Source organism: Physella acuta, unplaced genomic scaffold, assembly GCF_028476545.2.
Source record: "Physella acuta isolate Inbredline_101_S28 unplaced genomic scaffold, ASM2847654v3 ptg001704l, whole genome shotgun sequence".
In the NCBI taxonomy this organism is placed as follows: Eukaryota; Metazoa; Mollusca; class Gastropoda; family Physidae; genus Physella; species Physella acuta.
This window is the reverse complement of record NW_026733217.1, coordinates 1-20,000: the sequence shown is the minus strand read 5'-3', so window position 1 is coordinate 20,000 and position 20,000 is coordinate 1. Positions and strand designations below refer to the sequence as shown.

The window sequence follows — 20,000 nt, the reverse complement described above, 5'->3', positions numbered from 1 at the left end:
TAACGTGACGCTGTTCTGAAAATTAGGTCTCCACGTTATGTTTCGACCTAAGGCCTTCTTCAAGGCATGAACAATAAGATTAAGTTGACCAATACAAAGGGTACACAAAACGAATGGCTCTGTAAAACGTGAATAGGGTTTAGAAAACGAAACAAAAGCTCTCGCCATGTTGTAAATTCATTCTTTACCTACTGACCATTGTCTAAGTTAATGTTACGTTGCATAAAGGAAAGGATTTTTTTCTACATTTAACACTATTGAGTAGTCTTAACCGTTTATAATAAACAAAAGCAATTTGTTTAGTTTTTTTTAACACATAGATAATGCTGTTAATGTTTTTTGTTAGCTCGGCTAGTACATTTGTTGACTGCGCGGTGGTGTATGTGCTTAGCGTGTTAACACTGCGTCATCATTGTTTTACCTTTGGCAGTAGCGTACGCAGGGGGGAGCAGGGGGAGCGGCCGCTCCCCCTCTGGCCATTTTCAGCAAAGTGGCGCCTTTTTGGAAACTTTTTTAATTCAAAGTTTTAAACAATGAAATTTGTTAAAAAAATTTTTTTTGGTCGGCACATCTATGTAAATCACAAGATTTCTTTTCATGCAGCAATCAAGCATTATTGTACTAGTCTAGTAGTGTCTACGTTTACAACACGTATTAACAGCTGCATCATTTTGTCATTCTAAAAATAACCATTACGATGCATTGCAATGTTTAAAAAACCTCTACGGGTAGTACCACTTGGCAAGAGGGATGTTAAGTTTAAAGCAACTGTATAATGTATTTGCGTACGAATAATTGAATTAGAAAATGTTATATATAAAACTGCACACATAATTACTTTATATATACAGTTTGGATTAATTTAAAAAAAATACAATACAGAAACAAATACAACTGATGTGGCGCCTCTATTTAAATTTACTTATGAGCAAACTGCGTAGCGGTGGGGAAATTTTGACAAGGTCAACAACGTCATCACGATGAAGTAGTAGTATTCTTACAGTTTGGGCGATAGTGATTACGATTACAAATTATATGAAACAGTTACAACCCCCTCCCCCATGGACCCCCCTGTAAAAAAATATTGTCATAATACCACTGCTACTTATTTAAATCTATTTCTGTAATATATATCTGTGTAATATATATTTGTGTAATATATATGTATGTTTAGAACAGTCATCTAAAAACTGACGCTATGTTCACTCTGAGTTGGTTATCTCCCCCCCCCCCCCCACACACACACACAAACACCACCACAATTGTGTAGAGCGATATTAATGTCACACCTAGGTATACACTGGGTTGGATAATTGACCTAAAGTGAAAGGACAGTGGTGAACGAAGTTGAACCGACCCCCCCCCCCCCCCCAACCCACCCCGAACTGATCTGTAAAAGTACTTGTAGAAAAACGCGTAATGATGTACCAAAGTACCATGCCGCCAGAAAATTAGCTTTTTAAACGTAAAACTCTGTGAATATTGTTTTAGCAATTACCAGTAAAAAGGTGTGTGATCAATACAGTGATCTAACCCATACCTATCACTATGTTAAAAAATTACCTTTAAAGAACTCAAAGAAGCAGTAGTTAATTAAAAATATTTGATCTATATAAAAACACCGATATTTAATTAAATGTAGGCTGTTATTCCGAATGTTTTTCTATTTTATCGAATAGCGTGGTTTTATACCAACTCTGATTTTAAAAACTTTCATTATGCTGTAATGCTTTAGCATTTATAATGACGATATATTAAATTCTGATTATAGACAAAAACATTTTGCAAACACGAATAGTGTTAAAGAATTTCATTATATTCTAAATTATTTATTTATTTGTTTTTACGTTTATAATTAAATGTGTAGATATGTACATATTTATAGTAAGAGAGTGATTATTTCCCCTATTTCACTTGTCTTAAAGAATTTCCCAGGAATTATTATGTAAGAAATTTTTTTTACAAGAATTACAAAACAGATTGTGTTACGTTCATTGTTTTTGGTTGTAGTGTGTGTATATTTTTTTTTTTTAGATTGATACAATTTTTGTTTTGGCGGCCTACATTATATGTTTTTTCTTATTTCTTCAGAGTGCTACTTTTAATTTATTTTACATCATAGCGAAGTAATGACATAAAGCTAGTAATTATATATATATATATATATATATATATATATATATATATATATATATATATATATATATATATATATATATATATATATATATATATATATATATATATATATATATATAAATATATATATATATATACATATACATATACATATATATATATATATATATATATATATATATATATATATATATATATGTATATGTATATGTATATATGTATATATATAAAATACACGTATATAGAATGTGTTCAAAATTCGGCGCCTTTTTTTGCTCTTTTCGCTCCCCCTACAACGAAAACCTGGATACGCCTCTGACCTTTGGGATTATTTTGTTCATTGCTGTGTTGTATTTAGTGTTTAGAAGAAAAAAAAGTAAACAATGGATAAGTATTTATACTGGGGTTTTTTTTGGTAGCGTTGTGTGCATTTTGAGATTTTTATCAGTTGCTCAGCTTAGCGGACTGATTGTAAGGTTCACTTTTTGGAAGGAAAAAACAATTAGTAATCTATGTTAGGTTATACTACGTCGTGAGATCATTGTGTAAATAATTTTATACAGATACTTATATGTTGTCTTTCTATGTACATCAGCTATTGTTGTCTTGTGTGTAGTTGTCGTGTACACAGTCTAGCCTCATCACTATAATAAGTACATATAGTGTACATTGTTAAGGATATACCCATTACAAGTTCTGTATGCGTACATAAGCTTTAGTTAATTGTTCGAATGCATTTGAAAACTAATGCATTTGAAACATTAACATTATTGCAAATGTATGACACGTGTGTTATTAGTAAATGAAAAGTTTATAACTATTATGTTACAACTAAATGACCATGAAAAGTTAATGATTAATATATGACAAGTTTATGACTAGTACATAACAACTTATGAATAGTCTATGATAAGTGTATAACTAATATGACAACTATTTGACTAGTATGCCTATATGATAAGTTTTTGACAAGTATATGACAAGTTTACCATTAACATATGACAAGATTATGATTAGTAAATGAGAACTTATGATTAATATACAACATGACAAGTGTATGATAAGTATATTACAGGTTTATGACTATTATATGACAAGTCTATATGACTAGTAAATGACAAGCTTATGAACAGGTTTTAAAAACTATTTCATAGTTTGTATGCAAGCAGTCTTGTTTATTAACTGATCAATGGTAGGCAACTTTATGTTGTTGTAAAAGTAACACATTATGTTTACCTATGGTTTACTTGTAGTTTACCTATCGTATACCTATAATTTACCTGTGGTTTAACTATTGTTTACCTGTGGTTTACCTATGTTTTAAATATGATTTACCGATGGTTTACCAATGATTTGCCTGTGGTTTACCTATAGTTTACCTATGGTAACCTGCATTTTAAATATGGTTTACCTATGGTTGACCCTTGGTTTACCTATGGTTTACCCTTGGTTTACCTGTGGTTTACCTATGGTTTACCCTTGGTTTACCTATGGTTTACCTTTGGTTTACCTTTGGTTTACCCTTGGTTTACCTGTGGTTTACCTGTGGTTTACCCTTGGTTTACCTATTGTTTAACATTGGTTTACCTATTGTTTACCATTGGTTTACCTATGGTTTACCATTGGTTTACCTATGGTTTACCCTTGGTTTACCTGTGGTTTATGTGAAAACTAGCAAGATGTAAGAACACACTGATACACGTTTTAATAGCTCACTGTGATATAACATCTCTATATAGATTCGTGTTTTATAACATTGATATGTGTTTTGTAAAAACTCTATATTGGTTTATGTTTTATAACATTTATTTATCATTCTAAATATTATTTTTATATTTATTAATAATTAAATTTAAATGAACTTTGTACCTCAAAAAACTATTAATTAAGAAAACGTTAACTTTAAAAAATGCGCATTGTATTTATAAATAATTAAATAAACGTTGTACCTCAAATAACTGTAGATTTTTTTTAAATTGTGATGAGTGTATGTGTATTTATATGTATGTACAACATATATATATATATATATATATATATATATATATATATATATATATATATATATATATATATATATATATATCCTCTATGACTTTTATTTTGAAAGTGTGTGATACATTCGTTTTTTATAAGCTATCATCATATTGGAATGTACATTAATGTAATGATTCATTTGTGTTGCAAAACTACGACTTAAAAAACAAAAAATATGTGTATCATACCAGGGGCGTAGCGAGGGGGGGGGGGGCGGGGGGTGCGGACCGCACCGGGTGACACCATTTAGGGGGGTGACACCAAGGCAAAAAATAGCAAAATATATAGAGAAAAACTCGAGGGGGGGGGGTGCAAATCGAAAGTTTGAGGGGGGGGGGGGTGCAAATCGAAAATTTGAAAGTTTGTCCCTGGGAAGGGTCTCTATGCCTCTGCGGGGGTGACACCATTAAGTGCCGCACCGGGTGACACCCGACCTCGCTACGCCACTGTATCATACAATAGCGTTTTGCATATATCATAAATATATAATATATAAAAAATATAGTAATAAAAATAAATATGTGTATAATTCAATAGTGTTTTTATGCTAATATATATATATATATATGTATATATATATATATATATATATATATATATATATATATATATATATATATATATATATATATATATATATATATATATATATATATGAGAAAGTGGTGAATTCTTAAATATAGCTCAATGATTTTAGTGGTTGAAGGGGTTACTTTTGTAGCGGCCAGCGTTGCTTTGGATCACTCTCTCTTCAATGTAGGTTAGGCTAAGCTTGGATGGCTCGTCCTACTGATCCAAGTATCAACAAAGGAAACATTTGAAGCATGGCCAATAATGAAATGGAAAAAAAAACTATGAAAATACCGGCTAGATCAGAAGAATTGTAAATTTATTTTCTGGTCTGTTTTTATTTATAAGTAAGGTAACACAAAAAGCATACTTTTATGCAGTCTTTCTTGTATAAAAATGTTTTGAAATTTTTAAACCATAAATTTTGATATAATAATGTTATAAGTCATTGATCTCAGTTGTCGACTTTCATTTTTATAAGCAAGGAAAAAAAACTGAAATGTTTATGTATAAACAGACAACAAGAGAGGTAACTATCGAGAAAAGGTAAAAGGTAATTTCCGCAGTTGTCTCTCTTGTATTAAAATAATGCACAAACGAGTGGCGTCAAAACATAGGGGTATGACCATCCGTTAGTCACAAGTCTTGGGGCTTAACCAGTTGCGTAGCTACCGTAAAGCTAGCGTAAGCAAGGCATAGGGGCCCAAGGCAAATAGGGGCCCTTTTTCGAAAGTTTGAGAGGGGGGTGCAAATCGAAAATCTGAGGGTGGGTGGTGCAAAGTTTGAGGTGGGTGCAAATCGAAAGTTTGAGGGGGGGGTGCAAATTGAAAGTTTGTCCCCGGTCGCCGGGAAGGGTCGCTACGCCTCTGAGGGGCCCATAACACTTTTTGCATAGGGGCCCAAAAATCCTAGCTACGCCACTGGGCTTAACATGACACCATATTGTTAGCAAACTATAGTTTCAAGCTATTCACTTGTAAATACGTTGTATGAAGTGGAAACACGATAAATCTCTACCAGCGGTACAGAGGAAAGAAGAAAACTTTAAAAAAACACCTTCGGCAACAAAACAAAAAGTGTGAGTTTATACACTGGGCTCGAGTCTGTAGGAGACCCTGAGTCCACCCAGCTCTAATGGATACCTGACTAGAGTTAAGTAAACAAAGACGGCTGGGCATATTGCTTGTTACAGGTCATTTTGAGGTCAGATTAGAATAGGTTAGAATAGTCTCGAGCTTAGGGGAGAGTGCGTGTGTGAGCTGAGTTTACCCTAGTGTGTAGTTAACCCATGTGTGTTATGTATTGTAATCCCAAGGTCGAATGCGGGTATAAAAGGGCGAGTGAACGATTGTGGGATGTCAGCGGGTTAGTTGGTAGCGGTTAGAGCAGAGGCGTAACGAGAGGGGGGTGCGGACCGCACCGGGTGACACCACTTAGGGGGGGGGGGGGGTGACACCAAGGCAAAAAAAAAAGCAAAATATATAGAGGGGGTGCAGATCGAAAGTTTGAGGGGGGGGTGCAAATCGAAAATTTGAAAGTTTTTCGGGTTGCTACGCCTCTGGGGGGGGGTGACACCATTAAGTGCCGCACCGGGTGACACCCGACCACTGCGGTTAGGGCGAGGGCTACTCTGTTATGTGAAGAATTGGGTTCAAATAAAAGTGTTGAAGATAACCACGAATCGTTTCCTGAATTGAACCAAAACTGGACGTAACAGTGCTGACCACACTATCCCAGACTTCACTGAAACAGATGCACTCAGTTACATCTGCCTCATGTGTCTTGGGCAAAAACGGGAAAAGGTAATGAAAGAAACACCCATAATGTATATCTTAAACACCGAGGTTAGGATAATTACCAAACTAGAGATAAAATTGTGAAAGTTTGAAACTATTTTTAAATATGGCAATGTTGCTACTGTTCAAATACTTCTCGATTTCTTCAAACTTCCTGGGGCGGCATGGTCGTACGGTAGAACACTCGACACTGAAAATTTAGGGTTCGAATCCCAAGCTTGTCCGTAAGTTCTCCTTTTTTTCGGCTCAGACTTGTGACTGTAAGACGTCCCTGAGTCCATCCAGTTCTGATGGCTACCCGAGACGTTAAGGAAAATAAAGACACTTGCAAGGATAAGCCGAAGAGAGAATCCCCTTCTAGCATCTCTTTTCACGACAGTTCCACGAGATGGTGGAAGTGACATCTTTTGACCCGAGATGTTGACGTCTGATGGCGCTTGACCTGTTGCAAGAAATGTCGCAAAAAGACCTCTGCGATGTCTCAAATTGACCTAAGAAGCTGAAAAAAGCTAGGGTTAGGGTGAGAGTTAAGACTAGCTAGGGCTAGGACTATGGTTATGGCTAATGCTTGGGTCAGGGCTATGGCAAGGGTTAGGCTTTAACAAATGTTCTTAAGGCTTTGGATTAATGTAATATATAGGTATAGAATTTGGGTTAGAGTTAGGATTCTAACTTGAGGAGGGGGGGGGGGGGTAATTCCCAAAGGGGGGGGGGGGTCATTAACAGGGAGTTAATTGCTCCGGGGGGGGGGGAGAATATGGAGGGGAAATGTCCGGAGGGGATATTTGACGGGGGGGGGGGTAATGTCCTGTAGCCGTTAAAATAAACCCCTTCGTAATGTTTCTATTGACCCAAGATACTGAAGAAGACCTATGTTGTTTATCTACTAACCCATGATATCGAACTACGTGGTACCTCTACTGAGGAAGACCTATGTTGTTTATCTACTAACCCATGATATCGAAATGAACTACGTGGTACCTCTACTGACGAAGACCTATGTTGTTTATCTACTAACCCATGATATCGAAATGAACTACGTGGTACCTCTACTGACGAAGACCTATGTTGTTTATCTACTAACCCATGATATCGAAATGAACTACGTGGTACCTCTACTGACGAAGACCTATGTTGTTTATCTACTAACCCATGATATCGAAATGAACTACATGGTACCTCTACTGACGAAGACCTATGTTGTTTATCTACTAACCCATGATATCAAAATGAACTACGTGGTACCTCTACTGACGAAGACCTATGTTGTTTATCTACTAACCCATGATATCGAAATGAACTACGTGGTACCTCTACTGATGAAGACCTATGTTGTTTATCTACTAACCCATGATATCGAAATGAACTACGTGGTACCTCTACTGACGAAGACCTATGTTGTTTATCTACTAACCCATGATATCGAAATGAACTACGTGGTACCTCTACTGACGAAGACCTATGTTGTTTATCTACTAACCCATGATATCGAAATGAACTACGTGGTACCTCTACTGACGAAGACCTATGTTGTTTATCTACTAACCCATGATATCAAAATGAACTACGTGGTACCTCTACTGACGTAGACCTATGTTGTTTATCTACTAACCCATGATATCGAAATGAACTACGTGGTACCTCTACTGACGAAGACCTATGTTGTTTATCTACTAACTCATGATATCGAAATGAACTACGTGGTACCTCTACTGACGAAGACCTATGTTGTTTATCTACTAACCCATGATATCGAAATGAACTACGTGGTACCTCTACTGACGAAGACCTATGTTGTTTATCTACTAACCCATGATATCGAAATGAACTACGTGGTACCTCTACTGACGAAGACCTATGTTGTTTATCTACTAACCCATGATATCGAAATGAACTACGTGGTACCTCTACTGACGAAGACCTATGTTGTTTATCTACTAACCCATGATATCGAAATGAACTACGTGGTACCTCTACTGACGAAGACCTATGTTGTTTATCTACTAACTCATGATATCAAAATGAACTACGTGGTACCTCTACTGACGTAGACCTATGTTGTTTATCTACTAACCCATGATATCGAAATGAACTACGTGGTACCTCTACTGATGAAGACCTATGTTGTTTATCTACTAACCCATGATATCGAAATGAACTACGTGGTACCTCTACTGACGAAGACCTATGTTGTTTATCTACTAACTCAATATATCGAAATGAACTACGTGGTACCTCTACTGATGAAGACCTATGTTGTTTATCTACTAACCCATGATATCGAAATGAACTACGTGGTACCTCTACTGACGAAGACCTATGTTGTTTATCTACTAACTCATGATATCGAAATGAACTACGTGGTACCTCTACTGACGAAGACCTATGTTGTTTATCTACTAACCCATGATATCGAAATGAACTACGTGGTACCTCTACTGACGAAGACCTATGTTGTTTATCTACTAACCCATGATATCGAAATGAACTACGTGGTACCTCTACTGACGAAGACCTATGTTGTTTATCTACTAACCCATGATATCGAAATGAACTACGTGGTACCTCTACTGACGAAGACCTATGTTGTTTATCTACTAACCCATGATATCGAAATGAACTACGTGGTACCTCTACTGACGAAGACCTATGTTGTTTATCTACTAACTCATGATATCGAAATGAACTACGTGGTACCTCTACTGACGAAGACCTATGTTGTTTATCTACTAACTCATGATATCGAAATGTGGTACCTCTACTGACGCAAGATGTTGAAAAAAAACTTCAATGGTGTATTTATCTGTCTTGCTCTACTGGCCTTAGATATTGAAAACTCCATCGTGTTCTACTAACCTGGTATGTTAAAATTGATCTGGTAACCAATAACAAAATAACCTGTCCACAGAGTACAGGGTGCTGGAAAGTAGATTCTACTTCTTTATAGTGGGAGTGGGGGGGGGGGGAGCGGTCGAGGACTAAGTTCACAACCAAATAGTCACAAGTTCGAATCCAAGTAAGTTGAACGTCCCTGTTTATCCAGGATAAAATAGTTCAATTACAAAATATCACACTGACAAACGATCCTAATGGCAAAATATGTTTATGACAAAAGATCGCAATGACGAAAGATCTCATGACAAAAGTTCTCAATAACAAAATATCCCAATGACATTATATACATTATATCATTAACTATCAATGTATCTATCAATATATTATTAATTTATCTATTAATTTATTTTTTCTGTTTATTATCTATTAATTTATCTATTAATTTATCTATATTCTATTAATTATCTGTTTACTTATCGATTTATTTATTAATTAAGGTATCTTTTTATTCATCGTTTTATTCATCTGTCTATTTATCTCATGTCGGTAAATATCATTTCTAAGTCGAAAGCACTTAATTTGAATTCTCGCTTTGCTAGGGGGGGGGGGGGCTAATTAGTAACTGATATTAGTATGTTATGTAAAAAATATAGTGATTCGTAAGTAAATCACATCTTAATAGAATTAGTTGTTAAAAATCCTCTCACATTAGCTTGTCTACAAAAACATTACAATAAAACCATATATTTTTAAACAGTTTTAATAAGATTATGTGAAATTCGAAAAACAAACTATAACAATAATGCATTTAAAGTTTATGAAACATTTATATAAAACACAATAATTAAAAATATGTACATCAATCTTTAAAAATGTTTAAACAAATTAATGATCAGTGAATGGTCTAGTGAATTAAAACTTTGACTCGAACTTTAAAAAAAAACTGACCATTTAACGATCTGTTGTTGTTTTTTTTTTTTTGTTACCATGGTTACTTGGGGAGTGTTTTTTTACTTTATTTTCTATTTCTACATTCTGACAAACACAAAATTCTACATATTGACATAACGCACAAGATTCCACGCGATGACAAAACGTACATAGTTTTACTAGCTGTTCAAATGTACATAATTTTACACACGGGCAGAATGGACAATTTTCCACTTGCTAGCCGAATATATAAATATTTCTAGTTGCTAACAGAATACATATATTTCTAGTTGCTAACAGAATACATATATTTCTAGTTGCTAACAGAATACATATATTTCTAGTTGCTAACAGAATACATATATTTCTAGTTTCTAACAGAATACATATATTTCTAGTTGCTAACAGAATACATATATTTCTAGTTGCTAACCGAATACATATATTTTTAGTTGCTAATAGAATACATGTATTTCTAGTTGCTAACAGAACGCACATACTGATCGACAGCGTTAGTGTTTCTCCTGTCTGCGTTCATTCTAAACACCATCTCATAGGGGTAGGGGAGCTTTGTCTGAGACAGATCGTCCAATTGCTGCATCTGATGTTGTTGAGAAAATAATTATTTTTAGCGCTGAACAATTAATCAGTTGAAAAATACATTAGAAATAAACAAACTTCATTGTAATTTATAGATAAATAAATGATAGTATGATAAAATAGCCACCACCTACCACCTCTTATACTATGTGCTAGCCACCACCTACCTCATCTTATACTATGTGCTAGCCACCACCTACCTCATCTTATACTATGTGCTAGCCACCACCTACCTCCTATGTGCTAGCCACCACCTACCCCCTATGTGCTAGCCACCACCTACCTCCTATGTGCTAGCCACCAACTACCCCCTATGTGCTAGCCACCACCTACCTCCTATGTGCTAACCACCACCTACCAATCTTATACTATGTGCTAGCCACCACCCACCCCCTATGTGCTAGCCACACCTACCTCCTCTTATACTATGTGCTAGCCACCACCTACCTCCTATGTGCTAGCCACCACCTACCCCTATGTGCTAGCCACCACCTACCCCTATTTGCTAGCCACCACCTACCTCCTCTTATACTATGTGCTAACCACCACCTACCCCCTATGTGCTAGCCACCACCTAACTCCTATGTGCTAGCCACCACCTACCTCCTATGTGCTAGCCACCACCTACCTCCTATGTGCTAGCCACCACCTACCCCCTATGTGCTAGCCACCACCTACCTCCTATGTGCTAGCCACCACCTACCCCCTATGTGCTAGCCACCACCTACCTCCTCTTATACTATTTGCTAGCCACCACCTACCCCCTATGTGCTAGCCACCACCTACCCCCTATGTGCTAACCAATCACCTACCCCCTATGTGCTAGCCACCACCTACCCCCTATGTGCTAGCCACCACCTACCCCCTATGTGCTAGCCATCACCTACCTCCTATGTGCTAACCAATCACCTACCCCCTATGTGCTAGCCACCACCTACCCCCTATGTGCTAGCCACCACCTACCCCCTATGTGCTAGCCACCACCTACCCCCTATGTGCTAGCCACCACCTACCCCCTATGTGCTAGCCACCACCTACCCCCTATGTGCTAACCACCACCTACCCCCTATGTGCTAGCCACCACCTACCCCCTATGTGCTAGCTACCGCCTACCCCCAATGTACTAGCCACCACCTACCTCCTCTTTAGTTAAAGACCAGCCATTTCCTGCACCAAGGTTATCATCCAGCTGTTTCAGATTTCTCGCTCCAATGATCACAGAGGACACAACGTCTTTTTGGAGCAGCCAGCGAATGGCCACCTGAGCTAGACTTCGATCTGGTGATTTGGTCATCATTGATTATCAAATAATAATCAAACATTATACATCGTTGTGATTTGAGTGTCTTTTAGGAGCACTTACATTAATTATAGACCGAGCTTCGTCAGTAACATTGATACCTTGGCCCCCGCCATAAACCTTCTTAGTTTGACCCTTGCCCCGAACATAAATTCAAGTTCCTCTCCCAAACGGTCTATTGTGCAAGTGAAGTAGAGTGCACCGGTTTCTGTGACCTCGGCATATGAGGGGATAATGTGGTCAGCACTAGGCCAAGACGCCTTTACTTTCCCTAACATCAGAGCTGGAGGGACTCAGGGACAGTCTACTGACTTGAACCCGGATTCGAACTCGAGACTAACAGTTAAGCAGTCTAGCTTTCTATCGCTAGGCCACTCCGCTCCCCGAACATAGCCCCCGCTTAAGTTACTAAACGTGTCAGTAAAAAGCTTTTTTAAAAAATTGAAGTTAACAAAGGTGTCAGTAAAAAGCTTCATAAAAAGTTCAAGTTCGACTTAAAATCATACCTACCATATTTTTTAGCAATGGCCTCTCCAGCCTCTAGAAGATCAAACGTTTGGTCCCCAAAACTGGCCCAGGACGGGGCACACTGACACGCTCTACTGGCCAGGTCATCGGCCACCCAGGACAGTCGGCCTTCCGTCGGCCTTTGTCCGCGTTTCACTTTCCCGGACAGCAACCCTCTGTTTTAGATATCATCAGATTTTTTTTTAAAAAAGCTTTGCTATTCAACATGTTTTTTTTTTTAATTGACATTTTGTGAATCGACGGAGTTTTTGTGTGTCTATTTTATACGTTTTTGAACCTTATTGCTCGAAAACGTATAGTGTTGTATATTCTAGTTTTTTTAAAAATACAATAGTTTATTGCCATAAGATTCTTAGAACAATTATACTCTTTTTAAAAAAATTAAAGATTTTTAGACCTAGCGACCCCTTGTGCAGATAAAGTAGAGTTCATATTTTTCTTGACTTCGGCATTTGAAGGATATTTCAACATATTTTAACTAAACATAAATAAATACTAACTTTTTCTTACACTACCTTAAAATTCGTTTAACGAAAGCTTAAATAGGTCACGTCTTGATTGAGATAAGAAAAAAAATAATGTATAAACAGTTGTTAAAAAACTTAAGTGCTTGACAAAATTAAAGAAGTCTACTGTATGTGACGTATCTTATAAAATGATTAGCACTTTTTAAACATACATATTTAAAAAATAAAGCGCTTATGAGTTTGAATCGTGAAATAAAGAGGATGATAGAAGGAAGGTCACTACTCACCCTTTGAGTGGGCTCCATGGTAAGACTCCAATACCTGATGTTTTACACACCTGGAATGGCTCCAATTCTGATTCTCTGCTGACGAGATTGTATTGTTGCTGAAACATAGCAAACAAACATTTCTACATCACATGGTAGACGAAATTATTACACCATTTTGTTTAGTTGGTTGTTTAAATAAAATAAACCTGACTGGGATTTTTCAAACTTGACAAAGTCAATAAAACAATCTTTCTTCTTCTTCTTCTGCGTTCTTAATTTTTAGTGTTGGAAGAGATCCCCTCCAACTCAATTAAGTTTACGTGTCAAATTGTTATGCGCCATATAGGCCGTGAACTTCGATTTCAGCCTGCTTTTCTTTTTGGATTTGCTTCCATAGTTTTTGTCCAACCAAGAACAAACTACAAGGCAGCAGTTGTTTGAAGAGTTGCTGTCCCCAGCTAACGAACCTCATCTGCCCGAGGGTTCGAACTCTAGACTTCTCGGTTTAGCAACCATGAGCTTTACTGACGACCACCCCGACCCATGTGAAACAATCAATTAGCTTTAATAAAGGAATTAGCACAAGTTAGGTAACACGAAAGTAGATTGGAGTAGTTTATCGTTTTGTTATACTGAGTTAAGTGAGGGAGGGGGGGGGGGTATCAAGCTATGTTGTTTAATTGACATTATTTCCACACTTTATTTAGATATTCCCGATTATGCCATAGTTTTAAAAAGAGTGAGAGTGAAATGGTTCCTAAAATATGGTACACAATATGGTAGTTGGTGGTCTAAGTTTGTGTCATTTGGCATAAGTTTTATCCTATTATTTGCGATTCTTTTTGTCTTATAGATTTGTACACAATCCCTAAAAGGCAATTAATTCAAGCAGAGTAATGGACTCTAAAACAAATCAAGCAGTTAATCATTTATCAAGTTTTCACATTATATATATGTAACTAGTGTAGTTACTAAAGACGATTGATAAGAACGCAATACAGTCTGTCAACTAAGACACGATCAAGGTCAAACTGAACTGATGCAACGGATGCAGGTGGTGTGACAGAAATAGAAACAAAAGTCTAATAAAGACTAGTACAAGACAACTGCGTAGTAGTTGGGAGGCGAGATAATCGGACTGAACATAGCTATGATGCAACGGATAGAACCGATTACGATTACGAATACGAGGGGATATAATAGGAAGGCGACTGGTAGTAAGAGACAGAGAGAACAGGAGTTGAAGACTGAACTGTAGATACGTGTTTCCATTCGAGAGAATAAGGTTTGAAGCCTGAACCATGGACACGTGTATTCTGATATGTGAGAACTAGTGAGGACAGTGGGGGTCAGTTGGTTCATTGTATTCTTGTGGAACATTGATGCATTGCTATGTGGAGCATTTCTATTGATTCATGTAATAAAGAGTTAAATGTAAACCTGCACTTCCGAGTATCTGTATTGTGGTTGATGTTGTGTGCTGGTCAAAGATAGCACAAGTAAATAGACTCGGTAACATTTGGCACTGCGAGTAAATACACTCGGTAACATATATATATATATATATATATATATATATATATATATATATATATATATATATATATATATATATATATATAATATGCATATATATATATATATAATCTCTTTGGTTACCTGTAAGCTAATTATAGGATTTAGCCCCAACTTCTCATTGAGGTCAACTAGCTTCTGTAGCTGCCAGCCCAAGAAGTTGCTGGCACCAATGTAGCGCACTTTGCCGCAGCGCACCAGGTCATCAAAGGTGCGCAAAGTCTCCTCCATTCTAGTGGCATCATCAAAGTTGTGTGCCTTTAATACAAAGGGGAATCATTTATTTTCTAATTTTAAAAATATTATAGGCAAGTTAATTTCGAAAACTTTTAAATTGTTTACAAGGTTTTAATTAACGTGATTCCCATGTCGATCATTCGGACGAAACTTGCGAGCGAAATTTTAACCACATCTACCAAACCAATTTGTTTCAAATTATTATTATTATTATTAATTAAAGATTGATAAATAGTATAATTAGTTTTAACAATACTACACCCTTGATTAGTCTTTAAAATTATGAGAATTTTTTTAATATAGATAAATGTATTTATTGTTTTCATTATTATTTTATAAAGATAATCATTTTATTTTTATAGTGCAAAAATAAAAGCGTGTTTTCTGATGGTTTTTTTTTTATTTTTTAAACAAAGTTTGATTGGAAAATAGCTTTTAATCAAATAACACCTTAAGTTAACAACAAAAGCACGTGACAAACTTGTCAAAAATTGTTTCTATGTTCACCTGATACAAATCCACATAGTCTGTGCGCAGTCTCTGGAGACTTCTGTCGATACTCGCTGTGATGTGTCGTCTGCTTAGGCCGATGTTGTTGACGTTGTTTTGGGTCCCCATGTTGGCGCGGACCTTGGTTGCTATGACAACGTTTTCTCTCGCGCGTCTTCATTAATGGGAAATTTTTAGTATAATAGTTATGTAGGGATATATGCAGGTAATACATAAAACTAAAGCAAAATGAAATGTTAGCTATTACCGCTGTTATGCAATATTATTCACAACTGTTAGCTATTTTTTAAATTTATGTAAATACTTTGCTGCTTTAACTTATCACTATTATGAAAAAAAAGTAATATTTTATATAATTCCATCTATCAACTTATGCCCCTATAAAATTCAATATGTGTACTGTGTTGTTTTAAGTTTACAACTTGCGCTAAAAACTGACTTCTCAGTTTTTTACTCCAACGTTTTAATATCACAATACTCTTATCCGTGGCTTTATTATTTTAAAAAAAAATCTTTTACATTAAAAAACAAGTTAATAAAAAGTCTAGTGATAATTTAAGCGAAATTTCCTAAATTAATTTTTTGTGACCGAACGAAAGGATATTTTTGAAACCTTTCTTCGGCAATATTGTTATAAATTATGGCAGGAATCGATTGGTAAATGTTTCAAGTCGTTAAGTGGTCTGGTTGCCGAGATATGGGCCAAAAACTGCATTTTTTCGAGGTTTTTTGGCTTTTCCGGGAAATTCAGGAAGGAATTCCGGGAAATTTTTTGGCCCACAATCATCCTCGGAACTTGCTTAACATATTTGCTTTTGGAACTTAACATATTTGCTTCGTTGAGGAGGAGATACGACTTAAAGCTGCGGACACACATCCATCCATTGCGGACACACATCCATCCATCCAGAAATAACGAATTAATAATCGCAATGGAAATTGCGCTAAAAAAGTGTGTGCTAATTTAAATTCAATTACTAACAAAAATGCTACTTTTCTTAAGCGAGATAGTGTGGTTGGGTTGTTGAACGGTTACTACTAACGCGAGAGTTTTGAGTTCGGATCTCGGAACAGCCTAGATATCCATGAGTTCACCCAGCCCTAATGGGTACCTGACCCACGTTAGTAAAAGTAAAGGCGGAAGGGCATCTATGTGACCACACTATACCTAAAAATAACGAGGTCAAAACAGAGGCATAGCGACTTATGTCCCCTCCCCCGCCCCATCCCCCCCCCCCCCCCCTCGCTACGCTACTGGGTAAAAAACACATGAATATCTTTCCTGTGAATTTTTATGCTGAAATGGAAATTTTACTTAACGTTTTCAATCATGTTTTCTGTAACAACGTTATAAAGTACTGAAAGCCATTTTGTTTACTTTTCCAGCCATTTTCCAACGATTTCCTCGGACTTTCCCAGTCCATAAACATCAGCAGTGTCTATAAAGTTCCCACCCCATTCAACAAAACGGTCCAGGATTTGGAAAGACAATTCTTCATCACACTGTCCAGGTAGACCTTGCTGAAAAAAATATGTTTTAAAACTTCGATCTTATAACAATATATATAAAACATGTACTTCAAGAAATAAATTGATCATATAATAAACTAAACAAAACATGTAAATTAAGCAATAAATTGATCATATAACAAACTATATAATACATGTACATCAAGAAATAAATTGATCATATAACGAACTATATAAAACATGTACATCAAGAAATGAATTGATCATATAACAAATGATATAAAACAGGTACACCAAGAAATAAATTGATCATATAACAAACTATATAAAACATATAGGCCTACATCAGGAAATGAATTGATCATATAACAAACCATATAAAACATGTACATCAAGATATAAATTGATCATATAACAAACAATTTAAAACATGTACATCAGGAAATAAGTTGATCTTATAACAAACGATATATAAACATGTACATCAAGAAATAAATTGATCATATAACAAATGATATAAAACAGGTAGGCCTACATCAAGAAATACTTTTTTCATATAACACACTATATAAACCAAGTACATCGAGAAATAAATTGATCATATAACAAACTATATAAAACATGTACATCAAAATATTAACTCTAAGTTTATAAGAAACTACATAGGACATTATACATGTATGTACATTTTATAATGCAAATCCTCATCGTTGAAATTACAAACTGTCAGAATATTTTATATGCTCTTACTTATTCTAAACATCTCACGTACTAGTCACTACCCTATTGCAACGCCTTTAAAATTACTTTTTAATTAAGGTTCTATTTTAATCAAATGGGAAAATACTCATACGCCTTGAGCGCAGTAAGAATTTTGAATTAATGAACTTAAAAAATCGGTTAAGATTTATATAGGTTTTGAATTATGGAGCAACCAAATGTTTGTATTTTGAATTAATTGTGTGGGTTAAGTTAAGCTTCGAAACCACCCTTCCCCTAGGTCCAAAAATGAGAAAAGTTATTTTTTTTTTTAAACTTACAGCTGATTCACCAAAAGTCATTGCTCCTAAGCACAAGTTAGAGACTTTAAGACCTGATCTACCAACATAAACATAGGGAAGTTTCTGTTCAGCCTGTACTGGAGAAGCCATGATTCGCGCTTGATTACTGTTCACCTGGTAATTAAAATTTTAGATAGTGAATTTTCTAATGACAATTAAAAATGTTGATTTGCGATTTTCTAGTGTGATGTCACCCCAATCCACTTTGGTGGGTGATGCATTGTTTGTCTGTGAAAGTTGAGATTGGTGTCACCCTCAACGTCCATTTTGCACATACGTTATATTAATCCAGCTATTAATTGAAGTGTACAAAAAGTAATATTGTAATGAAAAATTATTAGATGTGGTGTCACCCCCACTCAGGTCGTTGAATGAAGAATCATTTTTTGTAAATATAGACTTTGCAGTTGACGTTACCCCTCCCCCACATACACGCACATGATAGCATTAATTTGTGTGCACTTATTAGTAATGATGTTTGTCTATAGTTGGTCAATAATAAAACGGAATGTAGCATTGATTTCTCTATAGTTAGCAAGTTACGTGATGGTGTCACCCCCTCCCCCTTTTTGGGATCGTCTATGTTGTACTTAAAAGACCATTTAACTTGTATTAATCATTAATTGCACTGACATAAAGCACTTTTGTTTTGTAAATTTTGCTATTTTTGCCTTGTCGCACACCCCTATCCCCAAAAAGGGTCTGCACCCTCCATCCCTCCCCCTTGCGACGCCTCTGATATGAATAGATCAGTAATCTTATCAACGTAACCACTGCTGACATGCATATTGTTCAAGGTCGACAAAGTAGGCTACAGTAGCAAATCGGAATAATAAAAAAAAACAGGCTGAAGTCAAGTCAACAAGCCATATGGCACATAACACATTGATACATTAATATGTTGGAGGAAAATACATCTAACATTACAATTTAGAACGAAGAAGAAGTCATATCCGAAATTGGATGCTTATTATATCCAAATATAAATTGTCATAGTTTTAGCATTATCTTTGTTTATATTTACTAACACCAATTCATTAAAACTGCAGTTTTTAAAGATGCCTACCAAAAGGGTTTCCAGATATGTTACACGGTATGTTGCATGAAGTTGTAAAGCCAAACTATCGACTCTTTGTAAAGGCTGATTGTTACACCACTAGTCAGAAACAAATTCACATATTGCAAAGCTGCTGTGTGATAATTATGAGAAATATGTCGCACAATAAAATCCACAGAAATGTAAATAGCATATAGATTTACACTGCTGATATATATATATATATATATATATATATATATATATATATATATATATATATATATATATATATATATATATATGCCCAGTATCAGATAGTGGATCCCGACCAATTAGCAAAGTCAGCAGTATTCTAGCAACTAACTACCTACAACAAGTTTAAAACTTCACTCAAGCAGTTCGTTATTAAATAGTGGCAGATGTTGTGGTAGGAAGATAAGTGTGGCTATGGAGCGCAATGTTTTTTTTTTCTAGGTGTGATTCGCCCGACAGATGAATGCGCTCGAATTAGGTTGTATGTGTTTCCTTTTCTTTACTGTGTAATCTTTAAACTATTTTTAGAGTAGCTGGCCGAGTTTCTGGGAAGTGCTTATTGCGGCCACCGATAGAAGAAAGATGCAAGCAGTGTTTCTTCCAG

At 35.8% G+C, this 20,000-nt stretch overlaps 1 protein-coding gene across 5 annotated transcripts; it reads right to left on the bottom strand.

Annotated features, from left to right (window-relative positions):
• Positions 1-10,388: 10,388 nt before the first annotated feature.
• On the bottom strand, positions 10,389-19,812 carry LOC131930034 (putative oxidoreductase YrpG). 5 transcript variants are annotated; one of them, XM_059286396.1, is made up of 10 exons: positions 19,731-19,812; positions 19,391-19,514; positions 18,304-18,438; positions 17,172-17,314; positions 15,791-15,947; positions 15,131-15,304; positions 13,490-13,587; positions 12,718-12,890; positions 12,046-12,185; positions 10,389-10,908 (listed from the first exon to the last, which is right to left on the bottom strand). In XM_059286396.1, the coding sequence occupies exons 3-10, from the start codon at positions 18,412-18,414 to the stop codon at positions 10,783-10,785; spliced, it is 1,122 nt and encodes a 373-aa protein (XP_059142379.1). In that variant the 5' UTR covers positions 18,415-18,438; positions 19,391-19,514; positions 19,731-19,812; the 3' UTR covers positions 10,389-10,782. The 5 variants fall into 5 exon arrangements, with proteins under 5 accessions (XP_059142379.1, XP_059142377.1, XP_059142378.1 ...); XM_059286394.1 differs by having other exon boundaries at positions 19,735-19,800; XM_059286395.1 differs by having other exon boundaries at positions 19,391-19,511; positions 19,735-19,800.
• Positions 19,813-20,000: the final 188 nt, after the last annotated feature.